We start from the raw sequence: 25192 nt of genomic DNA, 5'->3' as shown, positions 1-25192 counted from the left end.
AAAAATTACCAGAAAAAGACTGCAAGACAGACCTAAAAACAGCTGGATGCACACAGAAAAAGATCTGGCCAGGAAGAAGTTACTGGAAGAGAAGTGGTGCCAAGAAAGAAGTTTATGGAGGAGACTCGTTCATATCCACACCTGGCCTGCTGGAGTGGAGAATCTATGGTGGTGGTGGTGATGATGATGATGATGATGAGGATGACAAGGAACCTGCCCTGCTATCTTTAAAATCTTGAAAACAAAGTTTGTATGAATATATTATGACAAAGACATTACTTATGCTTGCTAGAGTGGAGAATCAATGATGATGATAATGGTGGTGGTGATGATGATGACGATGATGATGATGATGATGATGATGATGACGATGACAAGGAACCTGCCCTGTCTTATAAATTTTGAAAAGAAACTTACTACAGAATGCATCACGACAAAGACATTAGATATGTACTCCAAGATGGAGTTGGTAAATATATCTCTGAAAGTTAAAGAGGCTACAGAGAGGTTATAAAAGTAAATATAACTTATGAAATACCTAATTTTCAACTACCTATAACAAAAAAGAAAATGCATTTGAGAGGAAAGGCCAACTAATTACGCCAAATTTTATCATTCAATGGGACCAAATACACGAAGGATGATATTTAGAAGCAACTTCTAAATTTCTCGATGTTCTTGCTCTGGTAGATTGCTACATGTTAAATGCAGATTCATTGTTATTAGTATTTTACCACATGGTTTTTATATTATGGTACAGCTTACCGTCTCTCTATTGGGACTGAGGTATGTTTTGAAGTCATTAGTTCCTGGTCAATGACAGCCAGTAACATTTTGCTGAGTACATAAGATGATGTTGAACAATACTGCCTATCTCAAGGATACATGTCATTGGAGAGTATTTACAAATATAGACATTTGAAAGGAATCTGTTGCTAATACACAGGGGAGAGATTGAGGGTGAGATTGCGGATAGCATTTGTGCGATTTGTGCGTGAAGATTTGATAATCTGGATCACCATTGTTTTGCAGTCGTGACACACATTCATCTGCAGACCCTTCAATTTCTCTTTCTTCACCTCCGGTCGGCCAACCGTTTTAGAACGACTAAGCCTACTCCTGCAACAGAACAAAGAAAGGAATCCATTACTGCAAGGACTATACTCTTTTTTTGCTCATCATATTTTATTCATTACCCAGATAGAATTTAACTCATAATCTCATACCTTATTTGTGGTTGTGCACTGAAGCTTACCAAGATATTTTAGTACATATATACAGTGTTGTACACAAGAGAAAATCATCAAGTTCTCTATGGAAGAGAACAAACGAAAGCATAAATGATAAAACAACATGGACGATATTATTATTATTATTATTATTATTTATTGTCTTGTTTTATATGGCAGGACTCAGGCTATGAAGCCTGCTATTCTGTCCGACAATACATACACCTACATGAAGAGGTGAATATACACTAAATTATCTACAACTTAATATCTTAAGGTATCAATTAAATGTTTTAACCTAATAACTTAGCTATGATCTAATCCTACTATGTTATATTCTCTAATAATGATCAACTGGTGAATGATTAACTTTCACTTCTTTCCTGTTCAACCTCTTCACCTCTTCCAGCTAAATTACCCTTTTTAAACAGAATGTTCAGGAATATAGAAAAGAAAATTTCACAAACTATATCAATGTTATTCAAGAAGGGGTGTGTTAGCCAACTGTAATCACTAACGGATTTGGGATATGTTGGAATGAAAATTCACATCCTTATTGCTTTTGATGTTAATATCCATACACCCCGTTCCAGACAGGCATTTCATGAAGTCAGGTGATGGCCCTACATAAATATCTGATTAGAAAATTATCTTAATGGAGGGTCCGGCTCCATGGCTAAATGGTTAGCGAGCTGGCCTTTGGTCACAGGGGTCCCGGGTTCGATTCCCGGCAGGGTCGGGAATTTCAACCTTAATTGGTTAATTTTGCTGGCACTGGGGTTGGGTGTATGTGTCATCTTCATCATCATTTTCATCCTCATCACAACGCACAGATCGCCTACAGGCGTCAAATCAAAAGACCTGCATCTGAACGACGCAAACTTGTCCTCTGGCACTCCCGGCAATAAAGCCATACGCCATTTCATTTTTCGTAATGGAGGTAGGTAAATATCATCACAGTAGTTGGACAACCGAATAGCCTACAGAAGAAATAAAATTATACCTGAAAACAGCAAACCATTGCTTTCTTTTCAAATTTACAGTGCTTCAGTACAGGGACCAAGAACAGAATAGAGAATATTCAGGACTATACAGACCATGAAATGAAGACTTTTTCATTGTTGTGAGTAGAGAGGTAGCTCAGATCATAAATACTATTTGCTATTGGCTTTATGTCACACCAACTTGGGCAGGTCTTATGGCTACAATGGGATAGGACAGAACTAGAACTGGGAAGCAAGTGACCCAGGCCTTAATTAAGGTACTGCCTCATCATCACCCTGGTGTGAAGATGGGAAACTACGGAAAAACATCTTCAGCACTGCTGACAGTGAAGTTCAAACCCACCATCTCCCAAATGCAAGCAAACAGCTATTTGGCTTGAAACATGCAGTCAACTTGTTCGATGACCATAAATGAAAGGATATGTAATCAAGTTGGTGAGAACAGAAGAATTTGGCAAAATATTACCTGATGAAGAGAAGAGTGGGACTAACAAGATATATCCTGATACTCTAAATGGCCTTCAGACTTAACTGTTGGTGTGTAGAGAAACAGAGATGCCCCACAGTCTTAAGGGTAGTGGGAACAACTGACACTTCCGTCTAGCGACTGACACTCAGGAGCCGTCATCGGCTAAATTCTCTGTCACTCGGCTCGTAGAGCTGAACGCTTCATGTCGTCGCAAGTCCCGCTCACCTTTGATTCATTGATCTTGGAATGAAATGTTTAATATTAAGCTAGTGTATTACTGAATTCTAAAAGAGTCATGTATAACTTTGTGTGCCCAGTATGTTCTACCAGTATATTCTTTAATGATAGACAAGACTTTCTTTCCAGGAGTCCCGCGTAAAAAAGATGCTTTTGCCCAATCTGTAATCTGTAGCTTGCGATAGTCAGATGAAGTTTGTTAAAAACAGGACTTGAGTTGTTTCTTTGAGAATTTTGTATAAAAATTATTAATTAAGCTAGTGTATCATTTAATTCTAAAGTAGTCGTGAATAACTTGGCGTACTCAATATGTTCTACGTGATTTAATTATAGAAAATTGAATCATCTTAAGATGAAACTTTCAAGTGAAGTGGTGATATGTGCATGTGACTCCTGCATATACAATAGGATATGGGCTTCCATCATAATGATATGATAATTAGAATATTGGTAAGTAGATGTACGTCTTTTATAATAATATTAGTCACTTATTTTATCTTTAGGATGTTAGAAATATTACATGTGTTCAAAATAGCATTAGAACCGATTATAAACTGGGCACACAGTAGCATTATGAGCATTCAATATCACTGAGCCTATAATTCTGTTCACAATACACTGAGCTCGAGGAAAGTGAAAATCCTTAGTTTTGAAAAGCTCAAGCAGAGGGAGTGTGGCAAAATATCCTGCCACAATGATCGTGTACCGGTACGAACTTAGCTGATAACGGCTCCTGAGTGTCAGGCGCTAGAGCAAAATCCACGTGATGAGGTATCTGAGGTTAGATAGCAGCCCTGATCTAGAAAGCCAAGAATTACAAATGGGACATGTGTGGAAAGTGTGTGGAGGAAAGGGAGCCAGGGTAGAGTTACCCAGGAATTAGGTTAAGGCAGATGTGTACTGTATAATTAGCGATTTATACGAAATAAACAACCTCTTTATTGACAGTCGCCATTACATCCAAAGCATAAAAAACAATCATCTTCTCTGTGATCTTACAACACACACATCGATCTCCTGTGTATCGATAGTACACTACATCACTCCCTTTTTTTTTTTACTTTAAATCATAGTCTGACAAAAATCCTGGGGGTTTCCTCTCCCGTTGACTTCGTCTCGGTCCCGATTCTTGACTTCCTTCTTCTTCTTTCTTCTCTGGTTGATATTCTTCTTCTTCTTCTGGTTCCTCTGGTTGCTCTTTCACACTCTCTGACTCGTCCACAGACAACAGCTCGTGAAAAGGCCGGAAGAAGGTAGAGTTGCGAGTTATTTGTCTACCATCCGAAGTCTCTACTGTCACAGCGTTGCCATTCTTCTTGATGACTTTCAAGGGTGTGGGTCCAAATGTAGTTGAAAATTTGTTTACTTTGGGGTTACGCATCAAAACCTTGTCGCCCTCTGATAATTTATTTTCTCTGGCCCCACGTCTAATGTCCGCGTATTCTCCCTTTTTAAACTTTTGAATAAGGTCTCGTTCCACCACCTCCTCTAATATTTTTTCTGTCTTGTATGGGGCCAGACCGGGAATTTTGTCCCTCAATTTTCTGTTAAAAAATAACTCCGCCGGACTAACTCCTGTAGTCTGGTGCTCATGGTTCCGGTACATCAGTAGGTACTTGTTTAGCTCTAACTCCCAATCTAATTTCATGGCATTGGCAATCTGTAGTCGTTGAGTTATCCCTGGGTTCAGTCTTTCCACTGTGCCATTTGCTTGTGGGTGTAACGGGGTAACTCTGTGGTGATGAATTCCACACTGTTGCAGGTTATTTTCCGTCTCTGCGCTGACGAAGTTCGTGCCGTTATCTGTTGAGAGAACCTCAGGATACCCGTATCTTGCAAAAATACCATCTAGGGCCTTTATTATGCTTTTAGAGTCAGTACTACTTAGTCTTGTTACTTCCATGAAACGGCTAAAATAATCTATCACGATCAATAGTTGTACCCCATTAGGGAAAGGACCCAAAATATCAGCAGCTATTCGTTCCCAAGGCTTTTTAGGAATTACTGTCGGAGATATTTTTTCGGGTTTCTCGGGTTTACTGGTAATCTGACAACCCAGACATGTTCTCACTGTCCGTTCCGCTGCTTTGTCCATTCCAGGCCACCATACTTTAGATCTGAGTCTGTTTTTCATTTCCAAAATTCCCGGATGACCCTCGTGTGCCAAACTAAGGACCCTAGTTTGTAAACTTTTCGGAATTACCAACTTAGTTTCTTTCAGTAATATATTGTCCATGACGCATAATTGTGACATCATCGCCCGAAATGGAAGGAGGTCAACGTCATTACGATCCCAACACCCTGTTAGTAAATGTGACCGGACCTTTTTTAGAGTGGGATCAATTTTTGAAGCTTGCTCTATTTCTTCCAAAGATAATGCAACTGGTGCCAAATACGTAGCCAAGTGCATCAGATAATTGTCCTTCTCGGCTTCACCGATTGAATTCTCACTTAACCGTGATAAAGGATCTGCTATGTTATTTTTCCCCTTTACATACTTAACCTGGAAGTCAAAAGATTGGAGTCTCAGAAGCCAACGTTCAATTCTCGCGCAGGGTTTTGATCTAGGCCCAAAAATTACCTCTAGTGGTTTATGGTCCGTATACAGGCAAAACTGCTTACCCGTCAGGAAAATCCTTAGACGCTCACACGCCCAGACAATCCCAAGTGCTTCTTTCTCCGTCTGAGAGTACCGTTGTTCGACATCCGACAGGCTGCGACTAACATAGCAAATTATGCGTGGGATCCCTTCATTGTTCCGTTGTATCAGCACTGCACCAAGTCCTTTTGGGCCAGCGTCTGCCATCACTATCGTTTCGTCCTTGGGGTTGAAATATCCTAAAACTGAACTAGATGTAAGTACTTTTTTTATTTTATTAAAAGCTTCTTGGTGTACTTGTTTCCATACAAACTGTGCAGACTTATGTGTAAGCTGTCGCAGTGGTTCTGTCATGTTTGATATGTTCGGAATAAATCTACTTACATAGTTCAGTAGGCCTAGAAAACCTCTCAGCTCAGACACATTTTGTGGTCTTCTGCAATTTTTCAGAGCCGCCACTCTGTCTTTGGTAGGCCTAATGCCATTAGCTGATATTATGTGACCCAAGAACTTAATTGAAGTTTTACCATATTCACACTTTTCCTCATTCAGTTCAATACCGTGCTCGCGAAAAACTTCAAGAACCTTTTTTAATCTTGAATCATGTATTTCTTTAGTTTCCCCATACACCAGAATGTCATCAATAAATACGTAAACTCCTTTAGGAATCTTGTTCCTTATCAGATGCTCCATTATCTTTTGGAACTCAGGAGCTGCCCGATTCAAACCGAACATTAGCCGCTTGAACCTATATAAGCCTAAATGTGTGCTAAATGTGGTAATCTCCCGTGAGTCTGGATGCAGCTCCACATGGTGAAAAGCTGACCTAACATCTAACTTTGAAAAGTATTTGCTTTCACTAATTTCAGGATGTAGGTCTTCCATGGTTGGTAATGGATGACTAGCCTTTAGTACAGCTTTATTTGCCATTCGCATATCGACACACAATCTAACGCTGTCACCTTTTGGAATTGGTACAAGAGGGGAAACCCATCTTGACGGTCCTTCAACCTTTTCAATTATGTCATTTTGCTCCAGCTCAAGGATACGTTCTGCTATTTTTTGTTTTAATGCCAATGGCACCCTCCGCAGAGGTTGAATAACTGGTGGGACTTTCGGATCGATTGGTAATTTAAGCTGAAAATTCTTTATTTTGCCCACCCTCGATGTGTCACAAACCACCGTCTGGTTAACGTGCTCAGAAATTTGTAATATTCCTAGTTTTGTAGCCGAGGAACGTCCCAAAATAGGTGGTCCCCTACCTTTAATAACTACAACAGTGGTACTAATTTTTCTATTGGAATGCGTTATGTCCGCCTCGAACTCTCCTAAAATATCCAACGGATCGGTTCTACCATAAGTGAAAAGTCTTTTCGAACTATTTAGTAATTTTACTTTATCGGTTACCTGCTTCCTTTCAAATTCCTTCCAAGTTCCTTGGTCAATAACATCGCAAGTAGATCCTGAGTCAATAATAAAAACGAAGGGTACCCCTGACAATAGGCAAGTGGTCTTCCCCGTTGTCTCCCGTTTTTTTTCGTCATTTGTAAGAAGGGTGTAGTCTAAATCACTACTACATCCAGGGCCGACTTCATATTTGACGTTGCCCACGTACGAAATTTCGTCATCAACATTTGACTCCCCCGATTCTAACGTATATGTCCTTTTTGTTCTACAACACTTCCGATAGTGCCCTGTTAAATGACAAGCCTGGCAAACGATGTTTCTTGCAGGGCACTGGGGGTCTCTTGCTAAGTGATTTGTTTCCCCGCAGCGATAACATTTCCTTTCTCCTCTATTTTGATAACTATTATAACTAGTTTTCGGCGGAGCACCAGTGTTTTTATCACTATTGGAAATAGTTCTTTGTGAAATCCCATAATTCTTCCTATTCGACATACTATACACCTCTTGCTCAGAACCGTCGTCCTTACTAAAATGTGATGTCTGTATGTTTATCATTTCGTGAGCCCGTCCAATGTCAACCAAATCGTCTACTGTGACAGAGGATTTTTCCAATATTCTCTTTCTGACTTCAGCTGATTTACAACCCTCTACGAACTGGTCACATATAAACATGTCCTCTAATTCTTTTTTTGTTGTGGTATCTTTAAAATCACATTTGACAACTTGTTGACGCAACCTAGATATAAAGGCGTCAGATGTTTCACTAACATCCTGTTTCATAGACTTCATAATATGCCGCTCAAATAGCGGATTGCTTTTCGGTAAAAAATGTTTATCTAACAATTCTAAAGTATATTCATGCACAGCTTTACCTGTAGGAATAGTGTTGTGTTCAGGGATGGAATAAAATATGTCTTGCAAGCCTTCTCCACCCAAATGCAGGTAAACTGCCTGTTTTCTAGCAGAATCTGTTATTCCTTTTGCGGCAATATACAGTTCGACCGAACGTTTCCATTTTTTCCATCTAGAAGCAAGGCTGGTGACATCTCCATTTACATCGAAAATTGGTATAGGGCTAGTGCTGCTTCTTTCCATTTTAATATTTTCTGAAGGTTTAGTTGACGGATTTAACCAATGGATTTTACCGACTGCGCCAATGTACTGTATAATTAGCGATTTATACGAAATAAACAACCTCTTTATTGACAGTCGCCATTACATCCAAAGCATAAAAAACAATCATCTTCTCTGTGATCTTACAACACACACATCGATCTCCTGTATATCGATAGTACACCACAAGATGTTGAGAAAAGTAGAAGAGAAGGAGGAGGGAAAGGAGAAGGTGGTAGTGTTTCACGTTGGTATCAACAACGTAAGGCAAGCAGCTGCAAGAACCAACATAGCTGGGGATGTGAAGTTCAAGGATGCTGAGATTCTTATCAGTGGAATACTGTGTAGGAGAGATACTGACTGGAAGATGATTGAGGATTTAAATGAGACCATGGAATGGGTATATGGGAAACTGGGAGCGAGATTTCTAGATCCTAATGGGTGGGTAGGAGATAGGGATCTGCGTTCACATGGCCTTCACTTCAACTGCAGTGGTACATAAATGTTAGGAAATTTGTTTAGAAGGGTTAGGATTCCAAGGAGGACATTCCAGGATCTTCAAAAGGCAAAAGTACTCATTCAGGGAAATGGGTGGTCTACGGAGCGGTGATAAGGGTACAGGGATCTGGAAATCAAGTAGAGATGACATAAAAATTTTACTGTTGAACTGTGGAAGTACTGTAAAGAAAGGAATAGAATTAAGTAATTTAATAGATATATACTTACCAGATATTGTAACAGGAGTTGAATCATGGCTGAGAAATTATATAACGGATGCAGAAATATTCTCTCGGAACTGAGGAGTGTGTATCGTAGAGATAAGGTGGTGGTGGCGATTATTGTTTTAAGAGGAAGTACAACTAGGGAACCATCCTCTACATAACACTAATCAGAGGAAAAAATGGTAGGGATCCGACACTTCGAAAAATGAAGGTATCAGCCAAAGGAAGACAAGGGCCATGAAAGGCGTGAAGATGACTCCCTAGCCCTCGCAAACCTAATAGCGTCGGGGTCGGAAAAGAACAAGAGTTGACCAAGGGAGGTCAGATAGGATAGATGAAAGTGAGGAGCTAGGCACAAGTAAGTGGAAGCATTGTAGAGATAAGATAGGAATGGTAGGAGGGGGAGTATTCATTCTGGTGAAAGAAGAATTTGTAAGCTGCAAAAGACTTAAAGATGACAAACATGAAATTCTAGGTGTAAGGCTCATCTCTAAAGATAATAGGCAACTTGATGTCTTTGGAGTGTACAAACAAGGAAAAGGTAGCACTGATGCTGTTTCAGAATTATTTGCTGAGATAATCAGCTATGTGGGAAATGATATGAAAAGGAATGTGATTGTAGTAAGTGATCTCAATTTACCATATGTCAGCTGGGAAGGTAATGCAAATGACAGGAACCATGACCAACAAATGGCAAATAAGGGAATATGGAAAGGACAGCTGATTCAGAAAATGATGGAGTCAAATAGATGGAAGAATATTCTGGACGTGGTGCTGGTAAAACCAGATGATCTCTATAGAGAAACTGAATTAATAGATGGTATTAGTGATCACAAGCTGTTTTTGTCATAGTTAAATATTAATGTGATAGAACGGAAGGTCTTAAAATTAGGACTATTAGGAAGTACCATATGGATGATAAAACAGGCATGAGGGAGTTTTTAAACTTAACTATGATCGGTGGAAAACTGTAAATAAAAATGTAAACAGACTCTGGGATGGGTTTGAAGCTATTGTTGAGGAATGTGAAAACAGATTTGTACCTTTAAAGGTGGTAAGGAATGGTAAAGATCCATTATATTATAACAGAGACGTAAGGAGACAGAGAAGGAGTTGAAGGTTGGGAAGAAGTAGATTTAGAAATGGCTGTGGAAGTAAGGAGAAATTGAAGGAACTTACAAGGAAATTAAGTCCAGCAAATAAGTCAGCTAAGGATAACATGATGGCAAGCATAATTGGCAGTCATCCGAATTTTTGTGAAAAATGGAAGGGTATGTATAGGTACTTTAAGGCAGAAACTGGTTCCAAGAAGGACATTCCAGAAATCATTAATGAACAAGGGGGGGTGTGCATGCAAGGATTTTCAAAAGGCAGAAGTATTCAGTCAGCAGTATGTAAAGATTGTTGATTACAAGGATAATGTCCAGATATGGGATGTGAGTAATACTAAAGAAGTATTAAAATGTACCTCTGATAACAATGACGTTTACAGTAAGATACAAAAGTTGAAAACTAGAAAAGCAGCTGGAATTAACAAGGTTTTGGGGGATATACTAAAGATAATAGGTTGTGATACAGTACCACATCTGAAGTACTTATTTGATTACTGTTTGCATGAAGGAGCTATACCAAATGAAAGTAGAGTTGCAATAGTAGCCCCTGTGTATAAAGGAAAGTGTGATAGATATAAAGCTGAAAATTACAGGCCAGTTAGTTTGACACTGATTGCATGTAAGCTTTGGGAAAGCATTCTTTTTGATTATATTAAACATTTGTGAAATTAATAACTAGTTCGATAGAAGGCAGTTCGGGTTTAGGAAGGGTTATTCAACTGAAGCTGAACTTGGATTCCAGCAAGATATAGCAGATATCGTGGATTCAGGAGGTCAAATGGACTGTATCGCAATTGACCTATCTAAAGCATTTGATAGGGTAGATCATGGGAGACTACTGGCAAGAATGAGAGCAATTGAACTAGAGACAAAAGAGTGACTGAATGGGTTGCTATATTTCTAGAAAATAGATCTCAGAGAATTAGTAGGTGAAGCTTTATCGGACCCTGTAATAATTAAGAGGGGAATTCCTCAAGGCAGTATTATTGGACCTTTATGTTTTCTTATATATATCAATGATATGAGTAAAGAAGTGGAATTAGAAATGAGGCTTTTTGCAGATGATGTTATTCTGTACAGAGTAATAAATAAGTTACAAGATTGTGAGCAATTGCAAAATGACCTCGATAATGTTGTGAGATGGACAGTAGGCAATGGTATGATGATAAACTGGGTTAAAGGTCAGGTTGTGAGTTTCACAAATAGGAAGAGTCCTCTCAGTTTTAATTACTGTGTTGATGGAGTGAAAGTTCTTTTTCTGGATCATTGTAAGTACGTAGGTGTTAATATAAGGAAAGATCTTCATTGGAGAAATCACATAAGTATGATTGTAAATAAAATGTACAGATCTCTGCACATGGTTATGAGGTTGTTTAGGGGTTGTAGGAAGGATGTAAAAGAGAGGGCATATAAGTCTCTGGAAAGACCCCAACTAGAGCATGGTTCCAGTTATGGGAACCTCACCAGGATTACTTGATTCAAGAACTGGAAAAAATCCAGAGAAAAGCAGCTTGATTTGTTCTGGGTGATTTCCGAAAAAAAGAGTAGCGTTACAAAAATGTTGCAGAGTTTGGTCTGGGAAGACTTGGGAGAAAGGAGACAAGCTGCTCAACTAAGTGGTATGTTACATGTTATAATTCTCGTATTTTGGTCCGTATTGAATTGTACAATAAAGTCAATGAAATATAAATGTTTGTTTATTCCACCTATTCATTATATGAAAAGTGATTTTAAATTATAGGGACATGTTTCCCCCTTTATTTAAGGGCATCTTCAGATTGAGATTTACCAGCTAACTCATTCCTGGTTGCCAGCGTTTCGCCTCAGTGTCCTAAGTTGGGCTCATCAGTTGGTAAATAGCACACCCACCAAGACGCATGGCTAGTGCATACCGTGGAGGTCACTGCGTAGGCTACTTTATAATGTCCAATAATGGACCATTTATATTGGTATTATAAATTTACTCATTCGAGACACATATTTCAGGTTCCCTATGGGAATCAACATCTATATCATCTGATGGCCAGGCAGGCATCAATTTTTGGTAATGAGACAAAGTCTCTCAGTGCACTGGCACTGCCGGTGGATTCATGTAGCTTACGCAGTAAGGCGTTACCTTCTAGGTGGTCCGCCTTTCTCCCTCAGGGAGGGGAATGAAAACTTTTCATGATGATGATGATGGCCTCCACGGTATGCAGTAGCCATGCGTCTTGGTGGGTGTGCTATTTACCAACTGATGAGCCCAACTTAGCACACTGGGGCAAAACGCTGGCAACCAGGAATGAGTTAGCTGGAAAATTTATAATGTCCAACAACAGACATTTATATTGGTATTATAAGTGGCATGTTCCGAGCTGTCAGTGGAGAGATGGTGTGGAATGACATCAGTAGACGGATAAGTTTGAGTGGTGTCTTCAAAAGTAGGAAAGATCACAATATGAAGATAAAGCTGGAATTCAAGAGGACAAACCGGGGCAAATATTCATTTATAGGAGGGGGAGTTAGGGATTGGAATAACTTACCATGGGAGATGTTCAATAAATTTCCAATTTCTTTACAATCATTTAATAAAAGGTTAGGAAAGCAACAGATATGGAATCTGCCACCTGGGCGAGTGTCCTAAATGCAGATCAGTATTGACTGATTGATTAATTAATTCATTAATTCACCACGTGGGCATAACCTATATATTTGTGTACCTGATGAGGAGGTTGTAATTACTGTCTAAAAGAGCATATTGTAAGACACACATATACTTGCAGGCCACTTTAATTCTTTCTCTTTAGTGTGCAATAATAATATCATGCCATGTTACTCTCTCTCCATGTCAGCCTGCCAGGAGGACTATATATATACCATGCAATGAAGGCTCTTTTCATTGCTGTAGGTAGAGAGGTAGCTCAGATCATAAATACCATTTGCTATTGTCTATATGTCACAACAACTTGGGCAGGTCTTATGGCAACAATGGAATGGAACAGAACTACAGTAGAACTGGAAAGAAAAGTGACCATGGCCTTAATTAAGGTACAGCCTCATCATCAGTCTGGTGTGAAGATAGGAAACGACAGAAAAAATTTAAACTAGAAATAAAAGGATACCTGAAAACAGCAAACCATTGCATTCTATTCAAAGTTACAGTGCTTCAGGGATCAAGAACAGAATAGAGAATATTCAGGAGAGAACATTTTGTAAGTTATAGAATGGTTTTGAACAGATCTATCAACACTTACCTCCTCTCACTAGCGCTGGTTGAAGTAGATGCTGGGCTCATTGCAGGCAAGGACTGAGGCCCTTCAATGCTATCAGTCATGCTCGAGCACATGCCCGAGGGTGGGGCTGAAATAGATTCTCCTCGTGTCAGGTTTGGACTGGAAGGAGCACTGCCCACGCTATTACGCACCATTTCAGGAACCATGAGTCGATTCATAAGTGACCTGGGAAATGACTCCTTTACTTCTTCTTCTGGAGAGGACAGTCCAGGACTTAAAGCAAATACCGGTACCCGGGAGAAATGTTCTGTTGGGATCCTCATCTACAGAATGAAATGTTTAAAAAGAAAATTTTAACTGTTTTCAGAAATACAGAAATCATCAAAATGAAATTGAAACATGCAAAACATAGTTTTCTCTTGTTTGAACATACAGGCATTCTGAAACTGCCAATATGATATTGCCGGATGCTCATATTTAACAGTAAATTCAGATGAAATCAAAACATTGGGCAAAATTTTAACAGAGATAAATGGACTTACAAATTCACATACTATTTTCTTACAAATCAGTTTCTGGACACCTTCTATACAGGAACATAATATATATACCATAGTTATAAACTTTCTTAAAAAATAGTTTCTTCTTACATAACAAAAGAAACTATGCATGAAATATTAGTTATTCAATTTGTGTTGAATAATACAATAATTCATTTTCTAGTAAAGAGCCATACTAACCTTTGAATGACACTTAGCACAAACAGTTCTCTTGCACAACTTGCAAAGCTGTCCCCATGGACCAAAGATTCCAAATCTTGTTTTCAAACATAGGAAGCAAACCTGAAAAAATAAAAGATAACCTATCATTATGGGACTTCTAAATGTATTAAAAATTGGTAATTACTTAGAAGGAATTGTGAACATTCACCTCATTTGTAATACCTGATATAAACAAAACACTTTAGCTGACATATAACAACAAAACTTAAAAACAATTAAATGTACTGCTTTTTATTTTTGGCTGAAGGTGAACATTGCAATAACTTTGAGAGGTTTTTGGGGGCACTGGGACGGAAAAGGATTAGGAAGAAAGCAGTCATGGCCTTAAAGCATTTCCCAGATATGAAAATGTGAAACCATTTGATTTTGAGGACTGTTAGATGTTGAATCTACAACCTCCTGAATGAAAGCTTACAACTACTATTTTTATATTTATTTTTTGTTCAGAAGGAAGCCATTTGTTTTCAGTGCTGACTCATTTAATATAACTTAAGTTTTTCCACTCCATCAAAACACAAAATATAAAACTTTGAAAAGTATAGTGTACTTGTAAGAAACATGTTAGTGATACAATGACACATTCATTCTACAAGAACATCCAGAGATTCTGTACAAAATCCTCCAGCTTTCTTAAAATTGTGGGCAGTACAGTACCCCTATTCCATAATTTGCCATCAACTTATCAGTTGACTCTTCCTTCTTCCTACAACACTGTTTGCTTTATTGCTAGTATTTTAACACTTTTTCCGCCATAATGAAACAAAACTGAAGACCTTACAGACAGATGAACAACAGAAATGTTCATAGAGATGCTAGTCCAATAACACTACTGACGTAACTTTAGATTTAAAATTATAATGGTTGGGGAGATCCACCAAATCAATACAGCTTTACTATAACTCCTAGTGATCAATTATATGTACTGTGTTTCTTGAAAATATAACTGATCACGAAGAGTGATTGTAAGGTTGTATTGATTTGGTGGATCTCCCCAACCATTATAATTTTAAATTTGAGTCAATATGGAAAAAGGATGAAATTTTTAACTGGCAATGTAACATTAGATGCCAACGTTAAAACGCTGCATTAACATCAGTTGGATGAAACTAGACATGTCAACCCCAAGTAAATTTGGGTATGCCTAAATAAAAGGTGCAGATGTGGTCAGGAAACAAGAAGATGAATCTAGGTCAAGACATATTTTATAATAATGTTTTTAATATACTAAAATTTGTTATTGATCTGGAGAGGTATTAAAGTAAATTTTGTGTAGAAGAGTAATAATGGGACTCACTCCTGTAACTGAAAGGGTAATGGTAGCCATAAACTGGGCATGTTACAGCTATGCAACAGCTCAATCTTGACTTGCTTCTACATAATACAATCCACCTGTAAAATGCTGTTGCAAGACTTTCATATTTTAAGCTTCAGGAGTAACAGCATATTACCGTAACAAAAGTGGACACTTGAAAATATAAAACACAGTTAACATAATTATTAATAACTAAGATTTTAAAAATTAAAAAGTAGGAATATTAACTTTTACGTGTTACCAAACATTCATGAAGATATTGTTATAATTGAGAAACTGCTTGTTAGCATCAAATGTTTCTTACCTTTCTTTTCTCTACATCCTCCTTGACGTGGCCCTCAACAGGCAAACTCTCCAACTCTGCTTTGGTCAGTACACTACGGATATGAACTATCTCCTCTAACGTCAAAGATAGGCACTCCATTGCCTGCTGCCACTTTTTCTAAAACAATTCAATTCAAAAAGAAATCTTTATTAATTTGGGTCAAATTATTGTAATACTGGTAGTAGAGAAATAGTAGTGAAAATATAAATGTAAAATATGGAACATATTAATGATTAGAATTTGCCTGATGTGGAAAAGGGAAACCATGGACAACCATCTTCAAGGTGCTGACAATGGAATTCAAATCCATCATTTCACAATTGCAAACTAACTACACAGCCAACTAGCTCAGTAAAACCAAATTTAGTCAGCCTTAGTCTATTCTTTTAAAGTTTAACTGAACAATGATGGGTGAAAATGTTTTGAACAATTTATTTTATTTACATATTCTTCAAATTAGGGAATTAAAATTTCTTCATGTCACTTATAGTATGCTTTCACACTGCTGAAAAAGCAAGTCACATTTTTCAATTAATCTGGTTGCTTTTAAGTTGTGAATAAAATACTGCTAGACGAATGGATCTGTGTGTTTTAAAATGTTTACTTTACATTCTGGAAAATATAATTATTTTGGAAAGTTATAATACATTTTTTACAGTCATAACATCAGGAAGAGTGCCTCTATTCGCAAAACACTTTCGTGAAACTAGTTCTGCCATACATATTTGATGTTTGGCATGAAATTTACTGTAGCTTTCATTAATAAATTTGAAAACAAAACTGTAGATGCTTGCCAAATTGTATTGTACAATTCTTGTATATGAGCCTTTGGCTCATTCAAATTAATAAAAAGAACTTCATTATGTACCAAAAAATTTCAACAGTTCGAGTACCAAGCATCCACAATTTCATAACCATTAAAGCAAGATATAATTGAGGTTGATGGTTCAATATTTGAAGTAAATTTTGCTTGTTTGACTACTCAGGTATGTAGAAAATTGAGTTTTAAAAAAACAGAAAAAGAATGGAATATAGTTGAAATCTGCCACTCATAATGCTTATTTCAGCAGCAACTAATTTTCAGAAGTCCATGTATAAGCATTTTAAACGCAGTTCTAATTCTCATAAACCAAACATTTTAATAACTTGAAAGATTAAGCTAAACTTTTATACAGATAAATATAATGTTACATTTTTGTCCAAAAATGCCAATTTCATTGTTAATGTATACCTTAAAATTATACTAAATGATAGTTTTCTAAAAATTTGTAAAAGTCAAAGTATCAGTTCACATGTGTGTTAAAATACATACCAGTTTACTGAAGTATAGAAAGTATCCTAAGATCTTGATTAGCAGAAACATACTTCCATAATTTTGTAACCATTCTGTATTGAACAGTAGGTAACAGAGGTGAGTTATACAATAAACCATAAAAGCATCTCCCAAATAACTACTAAGACTTCCATCTTATTCAGATCAAGAATTAGGTAACACCAATGAATCACAACAGAACTGTAAGACAGCTCAGCTTTCAACGCAGTTCTCATGAGAGAAGGAAGAGGAGGGAGAGAATACCTTTGAATACTGGGAATACCCATGAACCAGTGCTGTGGCAGGGATGTCCTAATCATTACAACACATTGCCCAGGCAGATGTAGTGAATTGAGCCCTATATAGAAATGAATTTATAGTAGGCCTACTTTAGTTGAAATGATGTTTAAATGTAATACATGAGTTTTATTTTAGTAATTTTTATGCTATATTTTATAATGCAATGTAATAAATAATTAGTTCAGGGGGGCTGCCTGGCTAAGGCAGTGAAGGTGTGCTTTGTTCCCCTTGGGTTCAACTGACCATAAGGAAGTCTAAAAATTTAAGAAACAAGATTTCCACTTCTGTATGTACGGTACACATGGCCTTGATGCTCACTCATACAATACTTGTTTTAAGATGAAATAATGATCTATTATAAATGTTAAGGGCCTTATACACTTCAAATTTTCTCTTTTCATCTAAAAGATCACATGTTCCTTAATCTCTGTGCCGATTTTCATGAACATTTTGAGTAGTTTAATTTAGAAATTTGCATTTAGAGTTGAAAGCTTCTGTCAGAAATGCGAGCATGGCATGTTAGCACAACACTGCTCTGTACCTAACATGACGTTAATTATTTGAGTTTTATTATTTACTGTCTTTGTCAATAACTTAACTAATTAATAATGAATCAAGAAGACTGAAAAAATATCCTTTTCTTCTTTAGCTTTAGGATTTTCCCTTCAAAATACTTTGAATCACTGATTTATGTAGGTATAGCACCCTCACGCCCCATCAATAGTTTTCCTTACCCCATATGAATCTCATGTCACAATATTTTTGATTATATTCTATGCAAATTTTAATGATTTTAAATATTATGTAAATATGAAAACTTTAGGTTAGATAACTTTGCATAAATTTTGAAATACCGTAATATATAATCTAGAATAAGTTGTTTCACTGTACACATTTTTTAATGATGGGTAAATATAGACTGTTGAAATGAATGTAATATTGTATCACTGCAGTAACTTTTTAAAATGAAAAGTACATACAGACTGTAGATTGTTTAAATGTATATAATATACCACCCAGAAGGCAACACCCAGAAGGCATTGCCTTCTGTGGTATTATCAATTAGGTAATGGTTATTTTAGTAATTTTTATGTTATATTTTATAATGCAATGTAATAAATAATTAGTTTAGGGGGGGCTGCCTGGCTAAAGCGGTAAAAGTGTGCTTGGTTCACCTTGGGTTCAACTGCTCATAAGGAAGTCTAAAAATTTGAGAAACACGATTTCCAATTCTGGAGGTACACATGGCCTTGACGTTCGCTCAGCCTACTCCAAAAATGAGTATTAGGTTAATTCCTGGAGGCAAAGGCATTCAGGTTTAGAGCTAACCAGTCTACCCAACCAAGTGCCGAGGTTTCAAATAGTGGAAGCCTTACTTTCCACGACTCCAATGGTCTTCATGGCCTGTATGAAGATGACTGTTTTGCTCCTTTGGGGATATTGTGCTTTTTTTTTTTTTAGGAATATAGGAAATATTATTTTAAAATCCATTAAGAACCAACTGCATCATACAGAATCAAGTTACATAGTGCTTAATAATAATAATAATAATAATAATAATAATAATAATAATAATAATAATAATAATAATAATTAGAGAGAAACAACTTTATTCAGAAATAAAGTAAGGCTGTCCATTCAGGAAATGCAATGTCATACAGCTTACTGATCAGTTAAAAAATATAACAATAAAGAAAAACTAAACTTTACAATTGTTGCAGTTTGTAACTACAAATAAGTTTTGAAGTTGTTTCTTTTTCAGGTATAATTCTGTTATCGTGTGTTATCTTTTTTTATGTAGTTTCTACAATTTATTTATTCATTCATAAATTAGCTTTGACAGACTGAAGAATATGAAAGTCATAAATTTATGGGGAAATGTTGAAGATATTTTTCCCATGTACAATTTAAATTGTCTAGACATCTTAGACGTCAAAGTGAATATAACATTTGAGTAGATTCATTCACTGGAAGCCCATTTATGTTTTAAACGGTACTTTTAAGCATGGAATCTATACCATTAGATACCACAAATGGAATTTTAGAAAGAGGTGCTATTTGTAAAGGGAAGATTGGCATTGGGAAGAAGTACTGGTTGATTATCAATAGCTTCTGGTTAGGCTTCGATAAAGGAGAGACTGTTAGTTTTCAAGACTACCATTAAAATAAGTTAGTGTGCGTCTGTCAGATATTATTTCATGAGATATGCGGCAGCCCAGATATTTAATTCTCCCTCCAACTCCAATAACATTAATTGTGTTGCCATTAAAGACAATATCTTCTTGATGGAGTGTCCATTGGAAATTCTTATAGCACTGCATTAGTTCACATAAATGGCAAGTCCAATTTTAAAAAGTAAATCATGGCGAAGTTCTATGGCTCTCACAGCAGAAGGTAAATCTCAGCTTGTAATTGCTTGGTCATTTGCAAATCCAGTTATACACACAGCATCCAGGTCATTTTTAATCTATAGAGAAATTTATTGTTGAAATTAAGGTTACACTTTTCCTGATAAAATTTATGGAGATACTAAAAATCAAAGGTCCACTTCTCTTAACTTTAATGGGTTCTGACCTTTCATCTCCAACATAAAAATGTGATGACACCCATATTGTGTGTATGCACCACCTTCCACACCTGGTTACACTCTGCTACATGTTTCCCCTCCCTCTGACATCTCAAATCTTTGTTTAGATTTGGATTAAACAAAGAGCAGACGACTGGACTAAGCATTCATTTTCATATAATTTCAATTATTGCTAGTAAAATAAGATAAGAGTTTTCAAAGGGCAAGAATTGATGACACATTTTTCTCTTGTAAAGTCCAAGTAAGATCCTAAAATTTCATCCTGAACTAGTATGTTGATTAAATAGAGATGGTTATATGTTATATCAAAAGTATTTATTTCTCTTCATTAAAAAATATGTTATTAAAAGTAATAATTAAATTGGTTTATGAAATCTTTCCAACCTTATTCCCTCCTCCCCTTACTATTTACACTGTCTCTCCTCCCAAAGATTGTCTCCGAGCTCACACCTGGCCTTAAAACTGTGCAAAATATTTGCATTGCTCAAAGGAGGTGAAATTGAACTTAGTGGTGTTGATTTTGGAAGATTCCACGAGTGTTTCAAATATACCATATTTTGTTAAGAAGGGAGCCGCATTTTTCAGTGTCAACTCAGTTAATGTAACTTAAAAGCTCTCAGTCTGTCAAAAACTAATTGTAACACCTATGTTACCATAATGCACCTTTAAAAAACACTATTAAATGTTTTTTTTACTGGTATATTATAGCGTTAGAGGTGTTATAATTAGTGTTCAACAGACTGAAGAGCTTTAAAATTACATTGTTTCAAATATAATCTGTTTTAGTTTTAATATGCTAGACGGTGGTAGTTCAAGATTGAGGACTTTCACCCAACTGTTTGTGCACCACCCTGTAAAATACCCCAGTTTGCCTTTAACTTGGGTAAGGTATTACTGTATTTAGTTTACAATGGTTGAATGGTATGTGGCAAAACAAACGACACTGAAACTGAACATCGTTTTCAGGAAAGAAGGCAGTTAGAGAACTAACAATAAAACTAATGATTTTATCCCAATTTGACATGACAAGGAATGAGATTCCTAATCTGCTGTATGATTCCATAGCAATGCAGTATTTACTTATTTATTGTATGTAATAGTTTGGCATATTGTGAATTCAGTGTTTTATTAATTTCTACAATTATGATTTTCACAAAAGGTGGTTCTCGTGGAATATTATTTGCTGCCATATAGAGTGGGGGTGTCAGAATGGGCTGATTTCACTTCACATTAAAGAACAGTATGAGGAGAGATTTAATAAGGAGGCACCAAATAACAGAACAAAGTTAGTTGTCATTAACAAGTTCTGTCCTGTGGGAATCAGTCGTATGTCAAAGAAAGGGGACAACAGAGCATCCAAGAACCGTCACCACAAACAAAAATCACGGACGAGTTCTCCTATAGCTATTAACAGTCCCCAAAGCGTAGTCTACAACAAACTATAATTGTGAGATTTTTCAGTCCACTGAAACTACTTCTGGGTAAATAAAATTAGAAAATACCTGAAAAAGGTATCTTTTAACTGAAAACATAATGACATGTTTCATTCTTGAAAGAACATCATCAGATTCTATCAAATGACACTTTTAATTGTTGATTATATTTTTATTTGTTTATGAATGGATGAATAACTCCGGACTGAGATGAAATGTTGTGTGGCCTCCGGAGAGGCCTGGTGCAGGTCTTTTGATTTGACGCCCGTAGGCGACCCACGCATCATGATGAAGATTAAGACGGCACATACACCAAGCCCCCGTGCGAGGGGAATGAACCAATTATGCTTAAAATTTCCGACCAACTCTGGACTAGTGAGGAGAGATGAAGCACAGGAGGGATACATCATGAATATTTCAAACATTTCAACAATTATTAGGAATGTGTACACAGAATTTAGCACATGTTTTTACAATTATTATTATTATTATTATTATTATTATTATTATTATTATTATTATTATTATTATTATTATTATTATTATTATTATATTTTTCTCAGCATCTAACAGAAATGGATGAGTGAGCCTGATTACAGTATTGCAGCTGAGCATTGTCCATCAGTAACAGGATCCAGATTTCTTCTGCAATGTATGGTTTTCAGATGAAACCCATATTTACCTTGATCGCTACATCAACCAGCAAACAACTCAGTTTTTAGAGTTTGAACGACCTGATGTCATTATACAGAAACTACTACACAGTGCGTGGGTTATGATGTGGTGCTCTGTGTCAAATGAAGAATAATGAGTCCTTATTTCATCCAGGATGTTGCATAGAATCCAAAAACAGCAGACAAGGTAGTCTACAGAGATCATATTATCCCATTTGTGCAGACTTTGTGCCCTTTCTGTTGCTCCAAAAGTATACTCCTCTGTCAACAATGGAGGCAGTGAGATTGAGTTACAGCTCACACTGTGGGGGCAGTCCCTTACCCTTCCGCAATGACACTCTGAAGATCGTCTCACTCCCATACCCTTCCTGCTTCCTGGATCTCATGGCTCCAGGTGCTTACATATGGGGCATGTTGATAGATAACCCACCAACAAATATTCCCGAATTATGTGAGGTAACATAATTTTTTGTGTCCTCACAGCAACCTTTGTTCACCAACATGTTCAGAAATCTTCAGAAACATTATGAACAGTGTGTGGCACGTGATGGTACACATTTTGAAAAACTTACTGGACCAATGCGATTAAATAATATCTCAGTGTCGTTTGTTTTGCTACATGTGGTATAATATTTTATTAACTGACATGACTTAAATAATGAAGTAAAGGAATAATAATAATAATAATAATAATAATAATAATAATAATAATAATAATAATTTTACATCCCACTAACTACTTGTATGTTTTTCTAGGACACTAGGGTGGCAAAATTTTGTCCTGCGGGACTTCTTTATGTGCTGGTAAATCTAATGACACGAGACTGTTTTATCTGAGTATCTTCAAATACCACTGGACTGAGCCAGCATTGAACCTGCCAACTTGGAACCATCTGAGCCACTTAGCCCAGCTGAAGTATTTCTATGTGCATGTCTATGAATATAACAATAGACAAAAATTAGGCAAAGAACTTTAGAAAGAGGTATTAATGCAAAGGAGGTGGTTGGGTAATAAGGATAACCAATGTAAACTTACCGAGTGCAATAGCTCGTCCTGCAAGGAACTGCGTGACCACGACATTTCTGGCAGTGTGCATCCCAAATTACCAGAGTCTGTCTCGGAACTAGCAGAAGATAGCGTAGGTCCACGTGACTGGGGGCGAGAATGAGGAAGAGACTGACTGCCACTCTCTATGCTGCATGACACAATAGTGTGCCTCCGCATTGAAGCACGCCGAGTCGGGCACTGGGTTGCTAGGTCGTAAGCTGTATTAAAAATATCTTGCATTAAATCAACAGGAAAACAAAATATACAAGAAATAGAGAGCAAATTATTTGGTAGCAATAGATTAGATTATATCTTCGTAATGATAGGTCAATGTAATTTTGTCTTCCTTAGATTTGTGTTTAGTTCTACCTAATATTCAATCCAGAAATATTATCTGTCCGTAGCTGAACCATTACAGACTACTACACAAAATAAAAAAAAGTATGAGTGAACTGCCTTCATATTTCCCTTTTTTTTTTAAAGTTGATAACTCTTAAAGTTTGGCATTACTTCCCACTCTCTTAAATAGATAATTACAGATATATCTTTCAAGCTGTCAATGGGGCAGTATCACCTATTGCTAACTGCTTCTATGATCTGTAGTACAAGGAACTTCCAGTTCTGTATAAGCTAGTCCACTATTCTTTGTTTTACTAAGTTCACCATTTCAAAAGGACAGGACACCTCAATTGCTTCTCTCCTCCACACACATTACTGTAAATTTATTGTACTTTAAATCTGGGACTAACTGGAAACCTTCATTTGTTCTTGTTATGATATGAAAGATGTGAAAGTTTTACAACATACATATTTATATTAGTCAGATTATCTCAATTATACTGCAATCTAAACTACATGTCTACGATTCTGTTCACTGTAAATGGCATTTTTTTAAGCAAATTAGGCTAACAATTTTGTGAAATTATATAATTTCCAAGAACTGAAATGATAGAGCAACCTGCAATTAGTGGACAATTTTGGCAAGATTTCTTTCTTTCTTTCTTCTATTCACTTTCTTAAAACTAAATTTGGATGTTCAAATACATCAATAGATATAATCAATAACAATATATCATCATTGCTGGGACAAAACCTCGTATGTGATAATATTTTTGGAGATATACTGATCCACAGCACATACATTATGAAGAGCGAGAATGCCTTGACAATATTCACCAATATTGCATCTTAGATGACAGAACCTTACCAGCCAAAGTTCTAAGCTAAAATATTTCACATAGGAGGTGTTGTCTCGGCAGCAACGATATACTGAAGTACTACACACAACAGTGAGATCAAAAGTCCTGTTCTCATGCCTGTTTACTTCCATGCATATTTACTAACAGAAGTAACATTTAGTAGCTATACTAGATTAAGAAAAATACATGACATTGACAATTACTGCATCACATCATCATGCAAAAACCATGCATTAATTGCAGACACAATATTTATAGCATTCTATGTAAAGTAGCCCCCACATATATTTAGCAAATAATCTTGATCAACTATTAATTAACTGCATATTAAGTACAATATTTATCATTATAAACATTTTTGCTTTATCAGAACTTCTTTCCTCTTCTTTACAGAAACAAATAATCAGCATCATTACAATTCTCACTGTTGTACCCCTCTGCTTGTTGTGAACAGCAACTAAAAGAACTTTCATCTTGGGAGTATGGGTTGGTGACCATGGGTCCACTAGCCAAGTCTTGGCATTGCTTCCACATAATTGTACCAGGTTTCTCACTTCCAACTTTCCCATCTGACCTCCCTTGGTAAATTCTCGTTCCTTTCCGATCCTTACAGTAACAGGTTTGCGAGGCTGGACTCTGTATGGCCCTTCCCTTTCTTTTGCCAATACCTTCTTTCTTCAAAGTGTGGAACCTCTTCCATTTTCCTTGATTAGTGTTAATAGAGGATGATTCTCCAGTTGCACTTCCTCTTAAAACAATAATCACCACCACCACTCTCACTGTTGTATACAACATTTATCAAGGAAGGTGTTTTTGGTGTATGAAACATTAATCTACAACAGAAGGGAGCCGAGCAATGGTCATTTTAGTGAAGGAAGTCAAAAAATGGCCATCCGAGCTCTTCTTGACTTAAGCTGCCCAAACCATAAATGGTAGACCCTAAATTTTTATGGAAGAATTGTTGAGCATAAGAAGCTCTTCAGAAAGTCTAAAGGTATATACATGGTGCATCAAAACTCACTGGCATAACTTCAGAAATAGATTCCTCTTATAGAGGAAACAAAGAAAGGGTATGCCAATATGGGTCTGGAAATATGCCTTGTAATTGCAAAGTAA

The 25192-nt window shown here is 36.7% G+C and overlaps 1 protein-coding gene across 1 annotated transcript in view; it reads right to left on the bottom strand.

The window, feature by feature from the left end:
• Positions 1-334: 334 nt before the first annotated feature.
• The window catches only part of spir (spire type actin nucleation factor), a 699692-nt gene continuing 674834 nt past the window's right edge, over positions 335-25192 (bottom strand). The window contains exons 10-14 of the mRNA XM_067151497.2: positions 22866-23095; positions 15503-15640; positions 13845-13946; positions 13126-13427; positions 335-1119 (exon numbers count right to left, since the gene is read on the bottom strand). Coding sequence (XP_067007598.2) covers positions 936-1119; positions 13126-13427; positions 13845-13946; positions 15503-15640; positions 22866-23095 — 956 coding nt within the window. The 3' untranslated portion in view covers positions 335-935. The remainder of the gene's footprint in view (positions 1120-13125; positions 13428-13844; positions 13947-15502; positions 15641-22865; positions 23096-25192) is intronic.

Source organism: Anabrus simplex, chromosome 7, assembly GCF_040414725.1.
Source record: "Anabrus simplex isolate iqAnaSimp1 chromosome 7, ASM4041472v1, whole genome shotgun sequence".
NCBI lineage: Eukaryota > Metazoa > Arthropoda > Insecta > Orthoptera > Tettigoniidae > Anabrus > Anabrus simplex.
Note: the sequence above shows the minus strand (reverse complement) of the source record. Positions and strands in the feature narration are given on the sequence as shown.